Genomic DNA, 17605 nt, shown 5'->3' with positions numbered 1-17605 from the left:
GGGATTTTTTCGGATTCAGTTGTCTTTTGATGATATTTACGATTTCGTTAGGGCGAAACTCAATTGGCTCATGTTGAGGCTGGGGCTCATATGATAGAGTCGGCAAAGTAAACGCATTAGTGGCAGGAATTGGTTGGAAAACATTTTTAAGGTGTGTTAGTTTTAAGGAAAGATGAAAAGAAATAATTATTTGAATACGCAGGCAAAATGTAAACAAACCACCTTAAAAACCAATGTACAAAAGCTTATCAGTTTCACTCAATCTTGAGCACAGCCGAGTTGTTGTGATCTAACTGATAAGCTTTTCAGTTCGTGGCTATGCGAAGTGTTATGCTGCTCTCGGGAGAACATTAACCGATCGAACCTCGAAGCAGCTGGCAGCAATAAACTTTGGAACCAACTTCGTTTCGTTTGTCTCGTTTTTTTGGAAATTCCCCAGCCGCTAGTCGCAAGTCTTTTTTTTGTTTAAATTTTTAAAGTAATTTTTCCGGGAAAACTCTACCGGATTTTCATGGCGCCCGAACAGGGACTACGGCTAGTTTTGTTATTAATTTTCGCGTCGGAAAAACAATCGAAAAACAGTGCACCTCTCGTCGTCTCGGCATCTGTTTAGTTTTTTTAAAGTTGTTGGCGAAAATTCTAGCTGGTGGAATTCGGCGAAGCAGTGAAGTGTTGGCGAAAGCAGTTGGATACGGAAGGAAAGTGCTTGGAAAATTATGCCTAACAACAACCAGGTATTCAGTGCCAAAAATTAAAATTTGTGAGCACTCCACCTTATGTGTGTATGCGTGCATTTTACATGGTATTAATTCTTGGCACCTTTATATTAGAAATATTATTACACCCCAAATATACCCTAACTTCCGAATAATAAAATAAAAAAAGTGAACTGCCTTTGACAAAACTTACGGTGTTTTAAATTTTGCGAGAATTTGAAAATTTTATGTGCGTTATATACATACGCTGCAACTTGAAAAGTACAGCTATATCTACATACATATGTACAAACATACCAGCGTTTCGCCGCCAATTTCGATTCCCTTTTGTGCATTTGCAGAGCAGTTATTTGTCTGCTATATATAAGTGTCAGTGGCTTCTATGCTGTACATACATATGTATGTACATATGTAAAACAATACATCGGTTAATTTTTAGCGCCAATTGCAGCGGCAGTGGTTTTCAAACTGTATATAGCCAAAAGTTCCTACAAAACTCGGCAGTGAATTTAAGCCCTGCTCACAGTTTTATGTTTATATGTACATATTTGCCTGCATATTAATTCGGTAAATATTCAAAGATTCGGCCTGGAGAAAAAGTTTAATACATTTGTTGGTTTTTTTTTTGCCGGTGTTTGTGGGCATCTTTAACCCGTATGGGATCCACTTAAATAGTTTGGACAATTTATTTGTCAAATGAAATTCAACATTTGTGCATTTTTCGGCTTTGGTTAAACGGCAAATACACATACAAACGTATTTTGTGCATTTTGGTGGTGCTTCTGCGCACATTTAACCCCTTATCCAACCCAATAAATTTTTTTTGGAGAAATTAAATTTGTTTAATTTTTAAAATTTAAAATTTAGATATTGTTGGAAATTTATTAAGGAAGCATTTGAGCATTTTGGAAATAAATTTATTCAACCCTTGTGTCCGACTGGTTTTACTTGGAGTATTTTATTTTTTTTATATTAACCTAAAATGTCTGAGAAAGAAAAGGAATCATCGTCAAAGCCTAGTGCTAAACTAATAGTGGCTATGCAAAAACACGGCAGGGTAATGAGTGACATTCAACGTATGAGAACCTCATTCGAGGAAAAAACCATTTCATTCGATAGGTTTCAAATGGAATACCGAATGCAACTCTTCGAATCATATTGCGAGAAATTGATGGATATTCAAGGAGATATCGATGTACTAAATCCAGTGAATGATTTAAGAGCGTCTGTTGAGGAGATGTGCATAATTACAAAAGCGTTATATCGGTCCGCAATGAGAGAATGCGAGCCTCAGAGACTTAGTCAAAGTGATATAGGTGGTTATCGTCATTCGTCTCAGTTGCCAAAAATGAATCTACCGAAATTTAGTGGAAAACATTCCGACTAAAAAATTTTATAAGTCTTTTTGAGAGTTTAGTTCATAACGACCCATCTCTAACAAACATAGAGAAATTTAACCATTTGCTAACATGTCTAACAGATGATGCATTAGGTACTGTGAAAGCTTTTCAAATTTCGGATTTAAATTATGAGAAGGCATTGGCTAGTCTAAAAAACGTGTACGATAATAAATGTTTGATCTTTTTTGACACGATTTCTCAGCTGTTTGACCTCCCGCAAGTATCAAAACCCTCTGCATCAGGCTTGAGGTCTCTTATAGATGAAATATCGGCCCTCTACGCATCGTTACAGTCCTTGGGTAGTGAAAAGGAAATAAACAACGCAATTTTTATTCACATAGCAATGTCCAGAGTAGATCACACAACAAAATCCAAATTTGAGGAACAGCTAGATTATAATACTCTGCCTACATGGTCTGATTGTGCGACTCTGTTGAATCGGCGATATCAACATTTAGCTGCTGAAGAGTCAACCAAGAGTAAAGGGAAGCCTAACCAAGGTTCCAATAGAGGATATTCCAAATCTTCCTTCTCATGCACACAAACAGATCGCAGACCTGAATCAAAATGTCGATATTGCTCAGCGACAAACCATAGTTTAGGCAGTTGTCAACCTTTCATGGCTTTATCAGTGATCCAACGGTTCGATTTTACGAAACACAATAGGTTGTGTATTAAATGTCTGAATCCAGGTCATCCAGTCAAGAAGTGCAAAGCAGTAAAGTGTCGCGTTTGCTCCAAACCTCATAACACACTTCTTCACAGATACGGGGTAGAGCAGCAACCAACTTCTTCGGGATCACTTCCTCAAGCGCAAGCCCAAGCACCTTCAGTAGCATTTGATCATCCCAATCAAGCCCATTCTTGTCATGTTGCAACTAGTGACCAAGTTATTCTTGCTACGGCGGTCGTTAAGGTACGGGATAGATTTGGACAGTTTCAATTAGCACGAGCTCTGTTAGACTCAGGGTCTCAAATAAACTTTATGACCGAGGACTTAGCACAGCGTTTGCGGTTACGCAGGAAAGAATCCTATTTGAATATCACTACTGTAGGGAAGAACGACTCGGTAGTACGGCACAAAGTCCACGCGTCGATTCATTCTCGCGTCAATGCTCATAGTTTCGCTACTGATTTTTGGGTATTAAGCTCCATTTCATCATATCAACCAGATAACGAAGTCAATTGTGCACAGTGGAAAATTCCACCAAATATTGAATTAGCAGACCCTCGTTTTCACAAGCCTGCAAAAGTAGACTTACTGATTGGGGCAGAAACCTTTTTCGAACTTCTCAGCGTAGGTCAAATAAAATTGGGTTCAGAACATCCTTCAATACAAAAAACTTTATTAGGATGGATTGTTTCGGGAAAGTACACTCAACGCGTATCGAATAATGCTCAAGTATGCAGCGTCACTGGTAGTGAAAATATAAGTTCTCTCGACTCTCTTGTAGAACGTTTTTGGGAATTGGAACACGTCCCGGAGAGATCGAAGGCTGTGTATACAGCTGAACAAGTTGCTTGCGAGCAGCACTTTGAGAAAACAGTACACAGGCTTTCGTCAGGTCGTTTTGAGGTTAAGTTGCCATTTAAGACAAATCCAAGTGTTTTAGGCTTATCCTTCGAAACGGCAAGGCGCAGATTTCTTGCGTTGGAGCGCAAGCTTGCAAATAATCGCGAGTTACATGACATGTATCAAGAGTTTATGAAAGAGTATCTTAACCTTGGGCATATGTCGCTGCTTCCAACACCTCCTCCAGGACAACACTATTACATTCCACATCAATGTGTCCTGAGACCTGATAGTAGCACCACAAAGTTGCGAGTTGTTTTTGACGCTTCAAGTAAAACGTCAACCTCGATCTCATTAAATGAGACTCTAATGGTGGGTGCAACGATTCAGAGGGAGCTTTACGCTATTTTGGCAAGATTTCGATTACACAAATATGCCTTGACTGCTGATATCTCGAAGATGTATAGGCAAGTTAACATTGCCAATGAAGACAGAAATTTCCAACTTATCGTGTGGAGGGAAAAGTCGACGCAAGCTCTCCAAACCTATCGCCTCAACACTGTCACTTATGGAACAGCCTCTGCTCCATTTTTGGCCATTCGTTGCCTCTTTGAACTGGCAAAAATTTACTCTGAGTCACATCCTGTCGCATCAGAGGTAATTTCAAGTGATTTCTATGTAGACGATATGCTCACAGGAGCAAACAGTTTAGAAGAGTTGGAAGTCATTCGCAAAGAAGTGACCAAGGTGTTAGAGTTCGGGGGTTTCCAGCTGGCCAAATGGGCAACAAATCACCCAAGTTTGATGACTAACCAGGGATCAGAAAAATCGCTTATGTTCAACACTTCCGAGTCTGTGAAAACGCTTGGGATGAGATGGAACCCTCAGAGTGATGCCTTTCATTATAGTTTGGAGGATTCGTTTCAGTCCCTACCACCAACTAAACGCAACATTTTATCAGTCACAGCCCGTTTGTTTGATCCCTTGGGATTGTTGTGCCCGCTGATCACGAGAGCTAAAATCTTGCTTCAGGAACTGTGGCGACAAAAACTGGATTGGGACGAATCGGTTCCCATGAATTTACATACCAGTTGGAATGAATTCAAACAGAATTTACTACAAATTGACCGGATATCCATTCCTCGATACATTTGTTTGTCTTCCTATGACAGTGTTCAAATCCACGGATTTGCTGATGCATCGAGCCACGCCTATGGCTGTTGCATTTATATTCGTACCGTGGCCGGGACAAATAGTTTGTCAAGACTGCTGACCGCCAAGTCGAGAGTGTCCCCCCTCAAAACCAAATCAATTCCAAGGCTCGAACTGTGTGCGCGCTCTGCTTGCCAAATTATGGGCTCAAGTATTTCCCTTGCTTAACAAATTGGAGTTTGAAAGCATCAACTTCTGGTCGGATTCCCAAGTCACTTTATACTGGCTAAAGAGGGATCCGTCCACTCTAGCTACATTTGTTGCGAATAGAGTTTCTGAAATTCAAGAGCTCTCAGAGAATGTTGTCTGGCGGCATGTGACCACGGTAGATAATCCAGCCGATTTAGTATCACGTGGAACAGATATAGAGGGTTTAAAATGTACGCTATGGGAAAATGGACCAGAATTTTTACTCCGACATCCTAACGAGTGGCCTCGTTCTCATCAGACTGAGCTTTCACCGGAGTTACAGTTGTCCGAGAACAAGAAAAGCGTGGCAGTATGTTCCGTCACAACAAATCAACCGAATGTCTTCATTGAGCTTGTTAGAAGATGTTCGTCATTCAATAAACTCCTGCGGATTATCGCATATGTAAATCGGTTTATTCAAGGGAAGAAAAATAATCGCGATAAGGTTATTTCGGCTTACGAACTTAAGTTATCGTTTCTAAGAATGCTCCAAGTATATCAAAGAGCTGATTTTGGTTTAGAATATGTCAAGCTAGAGAAATCTGAAACTTTAAGCCCACAGCTTCAACGTCTAAATCCTTTCTTACACACTAGCGAACTAGAAGGCGTAACACTTCAATTAATCCGAGTTGGGGGAAGCGCGGTAAACCTCCTATCAAGACTTATGTTGCCGTTTTCGTGTGTTTTTCGTCAAAGGCTCTTCACCTTGAGCTCGTTGTAGATTTATCCACTGACAGCTTCTTATCTGTTTTTAAAAGGTTCGTCGGGAGGAGAGGGCTGCCGCAGAAGATGTACAGCGACAACGCCACGAACTTCGTGGGAGCGAGCAACGTGCTCAAGGATCTGAGCGCAGCGTTTCACCGCAGTCAGGAACAGTTGAGAGGATACGCGACTCACAGAGGCGTCGAGTGGTATTTCATACCGCCGAGGTCACCACACTTCGGAGGACTGTGGGAGGCAGCAGTCAAGGCCGCCAAACACCGGCTGCTGCGAGGAGTCGGCAACGCCAAGCTGACAGCGGACGAGCTCAGCACCCACCTGGTCGAGGTAGAAGCGCTGCTCAATTCTCGACCAATCGCGTCGCCAGGCAACGATCCCAACGATGGAGAGGCCCTGACTCCAGGACATCTGCTTATCGGACAGCCTCTAATCACGCTGCCGCAAGAGTCCGGCACAGGCGGAATCTCCAGCAAGGCCAGTTGCGGATATTTGAGGCGGTGGCGAATGCTGTCCGATCTCAAGCAGCAGTTTTGGGCCAGCTGGTCCAAGGACTACATCGCCAGCCTGCAGCATCGCAACAAGTGGTGCGTCGAGGGCCGCGATCTGGAGGTCGGGTGTCTGGTGCTCGTGCACGAGGACAACATGCCCCCGCAAAGGTGGCTTACAGGCCGCGTGGTGGCAACAACAGTCGGTGAGGACGGAAGAGTGCGTGTGGCGGAGGTACGGACGTCAGGAGGCGTCATCAAGCGCGCCACCCACAAGCTGGCATTGCTGCCAGTAAGCAACGCTCTTAACGAGGAGGTTAAAGCGCCGGAGGCCTTCAACGGGGCCGGAATGTTGGAGCAGTAGATTAAGTTTTATTGTTAGTTTTAAGGAAAGATGAAAAGAAATAATTATTTGAATACGCAGGCAAAATGTAAACAAACCACCTTAAAAACCAATGTACAAAAGCTTATCAGTTTCACTCAATCTTGAGCACAGCCGAGTTGTTGTGATCTAACTGATAAGCTTTTCAGTTCGTGGCTATGCGAAGTGTTATGCTGCTCTCGGGAGAACATTAACCGATCGAACCTCGAAGCAGCTGGCAGCAATAAACTTTGGAACCAACTTCGTTTCGTTTGTCTCGTTTTTTTGGAAATTCCCCAGCCGCTAGTCGCAAGTCTTTTTTTTGTTTAAATTTTTAAAGTAATTTTTCCGGGAAAACTCTCCCGGATTTTCAAGGTGGTTGGCAAACGTGCTGGCTCGGTCTGCGTCACTGCGCGCCCAGCCGCCCGTGGAATTTCTAATAGGCATCACGGTTTTTTTCGGTGAGCTCAGAGTTGGGTGAGCTCTCCATAGTGAGTGTTTTGTACTATTAGTTGACAATTATGCTTATGCTGCGAAACGCCGTTAGCGTTCCACGTAGATATTCGTAGGGAAGTCATTATTTGGATTGTTGTGAAACCAGCATTTGTATTAATAGATTTTAGTTTCGCATCAGATCTTGCATTGTTGTACGCATAAACGACATAAACTCCGTAAGGCTTTGTTGTAGACTGCATATCAGAGCATCAAAGGAACTTTTTGGCTGCTCTGGCGGTTGATGCTGCTGAGCCGTGTTTGGTTCTTGGTATGCTGATTGCGGCAATGAGCTTTTTGAAGCTGGGGTAGACAGTCCTAATTTTAAAGCACTTGCGTATGTAATATTTTTGGCAGAGTTTATGGGTCCTAGTGAGGATCTGGCTGCAGTCGAGAAGAAGACTTCAGGGTTTGACCTGGAGTCTATCAACTGTTTATTTTGGGTGCGGGCAGTAATTCCCCTCTGGTGGATTCGACTTTTCAGCTTCTTATAAACTGGGCAACCTCTATAGTCAGCAGTGTGATTTCCACCGCAGTTGCCGCACTTTTTTGAGTTGTCGTCATCTTTGCTCGCTGGGCAGTGTGGGGAGTCATGAAGCTCACCACAAACTACACACACTGGGCGCAGTTTACAGTAAGACCTTGTATGGCCAAATTCTTGGCAGTTCTCACATTGTACCGGGCCATTGCGTTTGTGCGGCTCCTCAACCGTAATTCTGCGGTGCAGCAGGAACTGAAGATTGTATATAGGGTGCACTTCGTATTTCTTTAGGGGCTTAATTTCTGGTTCAAGCTCAACCTTAAAGAGTGGCTACGGCTTTCTATCCCTGTTAAGGATATTGAAGACTGTCTTAGCGCTAAATCCCTTCTCTTGTAGCGCCTTTGTTATCTCTGCAGGCGATACTTCGGACTCTATGCCCTTAAGTACGACTTGCAGGCCCTTGCTGCTTTTTAGCTGATACGCATAAAAGTTCTGTCGGTGAGATATTCCGATAATACTCTGTAGTTATCTTCAGACTTCGTATGAACTTTTGTTTCCTGGATGTTGCCCTTTACGAGTGGTATTATGTGGAAGTTGTCCTTGCCAATAAGCTCTATAATTTGGTTGACAAGAACGTTGGAACATTTTTCTCGTATGTAAATTGGCGGGGGCTTAGGCTTCCTTTTTTTCCACTTCAGTAGATAAGGCTTCATAGTCTGCCAAGATTTTAGAACGGTTTGAGTTAGAGGGCGTTTCTATTGCAGCTATGTTAGCATTGCCACGGGTTATTTGCGTTGCGAGTTTAGGGGGCTTAGCTTCCTTTTGCTTTGGATGTAGCGATCCATACCAGTCTGCACAGCCGGCTAAATATTTTCTTTGTTTTTGTTCTCTTTTTCGGGCAGCACAGCTGCAGAAGTATTGATGTTTGCGCTGCTAGCTGATGACGTCGTTAATCGCGCTGTCGTTACAGTTGCGGTTGTTGTTGTTGTCATGGTTGACGTTGTCAAAGAAATTGCGGTGCTAGTTGCTGCGCTCTTTGGCTGCAGAGACATCGATGGTAGCGAGGGGGAGCAAGAACGCGCTCTCTCGCTCTCTAAGTTTAAGAATTCAGTCAAGTTTGGGGTAATTGACCGTGTTTGGGAAAAGCTTGCATTACTTTCGGTTGCTTTGAAAGAGAAGTAAGCGTTTTTTCTTTGTACTGAGAGCCGTCTCTCGTCTTGCTCACGTTGACGTTGTGTGCGAACTTCGTTTAAACTCATTGCGGTCGAGGTTGAGTTTGTTAGAATTAGTGTTTTGTTTTATATTAATTAATTAATTAATCAATATAAGCATTAGCGATTTTCATCGCTGAAAACGTCTTTTCGCGTTGTTTTGGTTTACGAAACCAGTCACTGCACTTTTTTGGATATTATTGAATACTTTATTTTTTTTTCCCCGGAGCACAATAAAAATACACGTCTGCATACGGCGACGGTCCGATAATAGCATGGTAAAAATGATACCAAAGAATATGTCATAGAACAAGTAGACGCATTTCACTGATATAAGTGATACATATACTATGTGTTTAGATGAAGAAAACTGTATTAAGGCTGTAAAATCAAAAATATCACTTTTTGGGGTACCTAACCGTATCATAGCAGATCAAGGTATGAGTTTCACCTGTGGAAAGCTTCGTGAGTTCTGTTCGATGCACAAAATAGAATAACATTTGATAGCAACAGGTGCAAGTAGGGCCAATGGACAAGTAGAAAGGGTCATGAGCACGATGAAAAGTATGTTGACAGCGGTAGAGATCGGTGAACGTTCCTGGCAGGATGCACTTAGTGAGGTACAGTTAGCCATGAATTGTACGACGAACAGGGTGACAAAGTATAGTAAGGACATTTAAGTTTTAGTTTATAGGTCTTTATTTAAATTCTGGAGCAGCCTTAGTGCCGCTTCCAACGTCCAGTTGTTTCTGATTTTTGCAATTTTCCTTAGGCTCTAAGTAAGCCTATGTCTCGTAGCTGCGCTGCCCACAGTTGGGCGGCAGAGAGACGGCTATATATATTTTATATGTACTATATGTATTTAATTGTACTATCTTTAGCTGGAGCGCGAGGGTATATGAATGTACTTGAGTTCGGTTGAGCGGTTCATGATGACGTCGTATTTCTTGTCGTCTAGAAGTATTCCTTTATCAGTGCGTTTATGACCTTGAAAAGTCACTTCTTCCATAAAAAAAGAACATTTTTCTGGATGTAACTTCAGGTTATATTTCCTACATTTCTCAAAAACATCTGTTAAGTTCTAAAGCATATGTTATTCGGAACAACCTATTACTATTAAGTCATCCATATAAGGGAATGCTTGGGAAGGTTCTAATCCAGAGAAAGCAATAGTCATCATCCTCTGAAATGAATAAGGCGCTTTTTTTAAACAGAAAGGTAATCGAGTGAAACGACACGAGCCATTGCTCGTTGAAAATTACGTTATATCTCGTGAACTCTTTTCAAGTTCAATTTGATGAAATCCTGACATAAGGTTAAGACACGAAAAATGTTTTGCTCGCCCTAGTTGATCTAATATTTCATCAATTCTATGGAGTGCAAATTTATCGGACAATAATTTTTTGTTTCTTTGACGATAGTCAATCTAATCGTGTTATGTGCCGCGAATAGTCGTTTGAAGTAATTGCAAAATGCTAGAAAACGTCTTTCAGCATGACGTCTTATCTGTGCACTTATGACCTAGAAAAGTCAGCTCATGCATAAAGAATGAACATTTCTGTGTGAATGTGGTATTCCCTACATTTCTCAAAAACTTCTGTTAAGTTCTTAAGCATATGTTTTTTGTATAAACATATAAAGGAATGCTTGTAAGGGTTAAAGTACAGAGAATGCAATAGTCATCATTCTCTGAAATGAATTAGGAGCTATTTTTAATCCAAAAGGTAATAGCGTGAAGCGATATGAGCCATTGCTCGTTGAAAAAGACGTTATATCCCTTGAATTTTTCAGATAGTAATTTTTTATTGATCTGGCGATAGTCAATCACTAATCGCCATGTCTGTACATCTGATCCTGGGAATGATTTCTTAGGAACAAGTAACAATGGGCTATTATATTCGGATTCTGATGGTTCAACAATCCCGTCGGAAATTAACTTTCCTACTTGCTTTTGTATTTCGTCCACCTTACTATGTGGGCTTCGATAATTTTTTATATAGACTGGTTCTTCATCTTTTATTCTCAGTTTTTGTTTATGGAAATTGTTTGTTGATATTGATTCGGTTTCCAATCCGAATATATCACTATACTGGGTGCATAAGCTGGAAAGCTGTGACTTGAACTGTATAGGGAAGTTTTTTGAAAGTTGAGATAATACCGATTTTTCTCGATTTTCAAGATTTGTTTTGACTACATTGTAGTTCGAAAGTGTTTCATATATTACTGACTACTTGGTAGGTATTCGTTGTATTATGTACCCCTTCGAAAGCGTTATTAGACGTTGCTATGGTATTTGCAATGTAAATACCATGCTGAATTTCCTAATTTGTCGCCTTTTGAATGAAGTTCAATTTTCCGAATAACCTGTGATCTTGCTGGCAGAAGTATTGAGTTGTTTCCAGAACTGTGAGCTATTGGTACGTTAATTGGATATTTTAAATGGTTGGGTCTAATTATAAGCCAATCTTCAGATGGCTTGAAGTCTAGTTGACAATTATATTTTTGGGAATAGGAAATTGTAAGCTTACGATATGAAAATCGTGTGTAATTATATACTTAATCGTATGTATTTCGATAGAAACTAAATCTTTGGAGTTGGTTATTTCTTGAGTAATTCCCTTTATATCTATAATATAGTCGTCTCGGATATTGTTAAAAATATCTGAAGTTTCTTTTAAAATTGATATGCCTGCACCCGTGTCTATTAGAAATATAAGTTCTTTCCTTGTAGTTACAGTGGTAAATTAAACAAATACATTTTGGCTGAGATTAATAGTGTGAACTCTTGCTTCTTCTAATGCTGAACATTACCTTATCGATCGTGCAGTTCTTAGTCATTGCCTTGACGGCATGTTGAGTGGAATAACTCCTTGCCAATTCTAGTAATAGTCCGTCTGATATGTATGCTCTTTCTAAGGCTTTCGTCATCTGCTCAACCTCTTGCGTGTATTGGTTTGCAGTTTTGTTGCGTTGCTGTAGATGCATCAGTTTTGCTGACAATACTTCTACAGTTTCGCCCTTGACGTTGCCTTTTAGTCTAGAAATCACGTCGGAAATCGTTGTATCGTTTCCTATTAGATTTCTAGCGGCACACTTTATTATGGAGACTGCGAGTTGTTCGTGCTCGCCCTACTCGCTACTATTTCAAACGCATCCACAAAACGTGTTAGATTTTCCGCTTTACCATCGAAATCTGGTATCAGGTTGGATGCTGTATTTATAAAATCATTATTGGATAGTGTCATTGTGATAGGGTTGCTTGTATCGCTTGGGGTATCAGAATCTGTGTAACTATCCAGATCTGTGTATACCGCTGGAATAGTAAGATTATTTAAATCTTCCTCTTCTATTTTGGGGTTTACCTCGCTAGGCTCATCTGATTTTAATTCGTTCGTTTCAGTTGATTCTGGGTCAGGTGTAGTGTCTACTGCTATGGGAGTGTTTAAGCGATATTAAATTAGATCGCAGTCGTATCAGAAGTTTAGATACCTCGGACCAATGATCTTGATTCAATCTCTCCCTGTGACCATGTATTAGTATTCGCGCTTCATCAAAGTACTCTACTAATATTTCGACATGTTTTCTGACTGTGTTCTTCTGGATTGGTCTATTCTGGGTTAGTGACTTATACGATTTGTCAAAATTAATTTTGATATTGTTCATTTCTTTGTATAATTCAATCCAATCCATTATATCATGGACATTGCGTTTAGTTTAGCCATTTTTTTAGAAAAAATTATATCTGTATATAATTATTTTTATTGTTATTTTTATTCATTACATCTTTGTATATATATTGTATGTTTAAACAATGTTGCTTAGATTTTATCCACGTCATTAGCCCGGCTCATATACCTTTTCTTCAAACATCTATTATGCAGCTTATATATTTTGTAAAAGAAATTTGCGCACATTATGACAACAATGATTATTAAAATTACATGTACCCAATATAAATCAATATTATTCGATTCTACATTGTTTATGACATTTGCAGTGGAATCCCCTGTTTTTATATCCAAGGTCATTTTTGTAGGTGGTACATATACCTTTATGCTATAATTTGGAATATAATTATTATAGTTTTCTATTGAGGATTTGCTTATTGCATTAAATCTCATCTATCTTTCATCTCTCATCTATCTTTACGGGCTACACGACTAATTGGGCAGAGAAGGTTCCGGTCAAAAAAAGTATCCAACGCAGTGCATGGGTTAATTCCACGTCCTCTGCTGCGACGTTTGTTCTGTTGCTCTCTTTGGTCCGCGTCAGCTGGTCGTCGCCGGCTTTGCTATGCTGACGTTCCCTCGAAGGCGGTCGTGCCTCCCAAGCTTAGTATCTGCTGCTGTTGTCCTGGGCCTATGGGCTCAGGCGGTGCCGGTGCTGGCCTTGCACAGGCCACTTCTCCCACGGAGGTGTAAGGGGCGGATTGCCTGTCACACTAGTTGTTTTTTCTTGTGCATGTATATCTACAGTGCACACTGCTTAGCGGCCCTGGGCCGGTTAATCCCTTGTTCGTAGTTCACCTGAGAAGTTAGTATGCGAATATGGCTCAAAAATGTTGGAAGAGCTGTTGACTTGGAGTCCAAAATAAAAATGAGTGTTTATTAGAAAGAAGTATGTATGTGTATTTGTATGTATGTAACCGGCGGGAGGGGTCATGTTAATTAGGGTCATGTTAACTCTCTCATGGTCCCGATTAGGGCCATAGGTGTTTTACTTTCTTCTTCCTATTAAGGACGAAAGTGGGCGACGAGAAGGTGTGAACCGTACCAGTCTGACGGAGGTCCCACGGTAGACCCACAATGGAGGTGGTCCTCAAGGTAAAGCCACAATTACGGATCCGGACCCCAATCCGTCCCATACGTATATGATCTATGATCCTGGGAGCTGACCTGTACCCCAATGGGATCCAGCCGTAGTTTTTTAGGGTCGATGAAGACCCTTATTCGGTTGGATAATTTCCGTAGTTTGCTCCCGGCCGAACTGTAAGCTGACTTTTTGCACCGCTGTGTGATATCAAGGAGGGCGGAATATGCATACCATATGGATTGTCCAGTCCTACGATACAGAATACCGATTAATAGGGCTGGCTCCATGAATAAGAATAGTAATCCGTAGAAACGTAGCTAGGATTTCTCGAGAGTGAACATGTTGCTCTCTGATTAAAGGATGTGCCATTTTGTCTGACTTGTTACTGATTGGACTTCAGCGATCCCATTAAACACAAAAGTGGTGGTAGTACCATGGAGGAGATAGACTATTTATATATATTATATTTATTATATACGTTGCACGGTGGTCGGCCTTGAATTTTAATTTCCCTGAACATTTCCCAGGCTTTTTAATGAGCCTAAATTTGCAATTAAAATATGAAGGCATTTGCTTATAGTTTATAGGGTTATGATTTCATTGAAAACTTCTTGCTATATTACCTGGATTTACTACCATTGCCTTTCATATTGTATAATCCATGCGTTATTATCCGATGGTAGAGGAATCAAAAAGCCTATCCTTTAGTCGGAGCGTTATTAGGTTTCCAACTAAGGGTAACTCTTGTTGGTTCTTAGCGACCATGGCTGTGACTGTGTGGGCGTGTTTTTTTGTCGTAACTCGCACTTGTAACCAAGTGGATAACAGACTGAATTTGGCAATATAAGGATCTCAGGCAAGGATGCTCAAAATTGTCTTACGGCAAAGCATTTACTAACAAAAATACAAGAAAACGTGCACGTATGTTGGTTTTACAGCTATGCAGAGAGCATTTACAAAAACAAATGAACACTCAGAGCATTAGCGTTAAGCAGCCCTGATCTAAGAACACGGCAAAATCTTCTGATATTTGAGATCAAAATCAGTATCAGTTCTTTACTGATGTGAGAAAATAACAAATTTTATTTAACAAACCTAAGAGATTTTAAATGTAAGCAAGGCTAACAAAAGTTGAAAATTGATATAATTTTGGTAAGCGGCCTAATTTGGGTGTATCAACCAATTTTGGATAGCTGAACCTTTAGCCGACTAGTCTGGCTGACGTACTTCCTTCCTTTTGATATGCACTTTCTTGTTAATTTTTGTCAATTCCGGAATACTCAAGGTTTAAGAATTCTCAGTACAATAGGCTTTAACTAACTTCACTACGATTCTAAAATAATTATTTTACATAAAATCTTCCAAAAAAACAATATATCCTAAATTTCACTCGAGGAAGGGGTCAGTAGCGCACATTCTATATTGTGTATAGTGTTGTATTTTATTTATTACTATCGCTTGCCTTACAAAGGCGGCCGTCGGGATGCGCATTCCGCTTCTCAAGCTTCTTAGGCTTATGTACCATGCTTGGGCAAAATAAAATAAATGAAATAATTTTCGTTTAGGTTTCTATTCAACATGTTTTTAAGTACTTTGGAATATACAATGTTTCTTGTAAAATATAATACCAAGAAACGGAAGTGTAAGTGCCTACAAATGAAACCTTTTTTTTTCAGTTTTTGGTGTTCATCTTGTAGTGTTGTAATAATTACATAAACTTCACAATTTACATACAAAAACATACATACATACATACATTTTACAAATATAAACAAAATTAAAAATTTAATAAAAGGATGCCAACTTCATTTCTATAGAGGTGCCACATACTGTCTCAGCTGGTAAGAGCTAGAGCTCCCAACTGTAAATGTTCAGAGCTCCCAACTTTAATCAATTTTCCAAATTTTTAATACATTTTTCCAATTTTTAATTTGGACGATTTTTCTTCGTCTTTGGTTTCTAAGCACGCCGGGGTTCAGCGGTTTTTTATATATTTCGACTAGCGCGCCCGACCTTCCTCGCTCGGCACGCTTGCCTTTCAATGAGATGGACGACCGTCGCTCTTCGCTTCTCAAGATTGACATGGTAAAAGTTGAAATATACTAGGTATATAAAAGAAAATTTAGAAATGGCATCGAATACACAGTAAAGATAAGGGTCATACACTTGATTGTGGTTTCTTTGCAACACACCGAAGATAGGAATCAAGCAATTTATGCAAAAATAGAGAAATATCGCATTGGAAAATTATCGAATGCAACGTATATTTTAGCTGTTATCTGCTCAATTCAGCAGCTGTATTATCATAGTTGGGTTTTACGGTTTAGTTCATCCTTGATGATTCAAGCAATCTAAGTTTGCCGGAAGATGACTGCGTTTTTTTGTAGAGCAAAAAACGTAGTATCAGGGCTGGGCTAAAAAACGGTTCGTATGTAGGTGCTTTTTGCTCGATCCTAATCTCCCGCGGTGAGCTTAAATTTACTTGGGTCTGTCACTGCGGAAATCTAGTGCTGGACTCTGATAACTTTTCTATGTACTTGCGTTGTGCATTTTCAGCGTCATATTTAAGGACGTCGGAAAGGCTTAGTGAGGCTTAGCTTGAAGCGCTTTTTCGATGCTGGTGATCTGCTGGTAGCCAGGCAATGCTATGTTGGGAATTATGATAAGCGCTAAAATAATTGTTTACCTCGTCCACTTCTTGTTGATTCTCCAATCAAATGGTGATATGTAGTTTTTATAAATATCAATAATTCATTGTTATTCTCTTTATGTCAAGTGCAGATTGCCGGGCCATAAATAGCTTTAAAACATTTTTTTTTACCCGTTACTCGTAGACCCTTTGTATACTAGATTCGTTGAAAAGTATGTATCAGATAGAAGGAAGCGTTTCCGACCCTATAAAGTATACATATTCTTGATCAGGATCAATAGGGAAGTCGATTAAGCCATGTCCGTCTGTCCGTCCGTCCGTATGAACGCTGAGATCTCAGGAACTACAGCAGATATAAAGTTGAGATTAAGCATGAAGATTCTTGAGGTCCCGGGACAGCGCAAGTTTATTTCCGCATCCTGCCACGCCCACTCTAACGGCCACAAATCGCGAAAAACTAATCATTCATTAAGTATAAGCTTTGGATGCCACACCCACCCATACGCCCACCAAGCTCAAAAGACGGTTTTCGCATTTTAACGAAAACCTGATATCTCGGAACTATATGTGATAGAAAGTTCGGATTAAGCATGTAGGTTTTATGATGCTCCCAATGCGAATTGTTTTGTTCCGATCAAGCCACGCCCACTCTAACGCCCAGAAAACCCGAAAAACCAAAAATGCAAATATCTCAAAAACTATAAGAGCTACAAAATTGCTTAAAAACACGTATTTAAGAAATGCCACTGCAACTTTCCACGAAGTTGCATCCGACAACGCCCACTCTAACGCCCTCAAACCGCGGGAAACTGTGGCGTCTTTAATATTATTATGAATGCCTTCGTTTGACCTTGTATAACTTATTTCTGTTAATATCTATCGATTTACCAAAGATTTTTCAAATCGGAACATTATTTCGCTATTTATAAAGAAATTAAGGTTATAAGGCCTCTTTTAGGCAGTGACGTCACTATAAGCATACTCAACATACTCCCTCTGACAATAGGTGGCGCCTCGTGAATTTCCACAGTAACGGGTATCTTATAGTCGCGGCACTCGACTATAGCGTTTCCTCTTGTTTTTTTATTTCAGAGCGTTACTATTAGTAAACAATTGTTTTACTTTTTAAAGGATGGACGGCCACACCCACTCTTACGCCCACCAAGCTCATATGACGGTTTTCGCATTTTTAATAATTTGAAAAAAGCATGTAGGTTTTTATGATGCGAATTGTCCCATCTAGCCACGCCCACGCCCTAACGCCCACAAGCCCCGAACAACCAAAAATGCAAAAATCTTGAGAATTATAAGAGCTAGAAAGCTGTGCGTAGGAATACGTATTTAATGGATGACGGGACATCCG

The 17605-nt window shown here is 40.3% G+C and overlaps 1 protein-coding gene across 1 annotated transcript; it reads left to right on the top strand.

The window, feature by feature from the left end:
• The first annotated feature begins 566 nt into the window (after positions 1–566).
• On the top strand, positions 567–6794 carry LOC121530364. The gene is made up of 2 exons (XM_041819335.1): positions 567–734; positions 5789–6794. Exon 2 carries the CDS (start codon positions 5820–5822, stop codon positions 6597–6599), a length of 780 nt encoding a protein of 259 aa, XP_041675269.1. The 5' UTR covers positions 567–734; positions 5789–5819; the 3' UTR covers positions 6600–6794.
• The last annotated feature ends 10811 nt before the right edge of the window (positions 6795–17605 follow it).

This window comes from Drosophila eugracilis, unplaced genomic scaffold (genome assembly GCF_018153835.1).
Source record: "Drosophila eugracilis isolate 14026-0451.02 unplaced genomic scaffold, ASM1815383v1 contig_60, whole genome shotgun sequence".
NCBI classification, from domain to species: domain Eukaryota; kingdom Metazoa; phylum Arthropoda; class Insecta; order Diptera; family Drosophilidae; genus Drosophila; species Drosophila eugracilis.
This window is presented reverse-complemented; position numbering and strand designations above follow the sequence as displayed.

Coding starts and splice junctions, on each gene's coding strand:
- LOC121530364 (XM_041819335.1), top strand. CDS start 5,820: ATGTACAGCGACAACGCCACGAACTTCGTGGGAGCGAGCAACGTGCTC.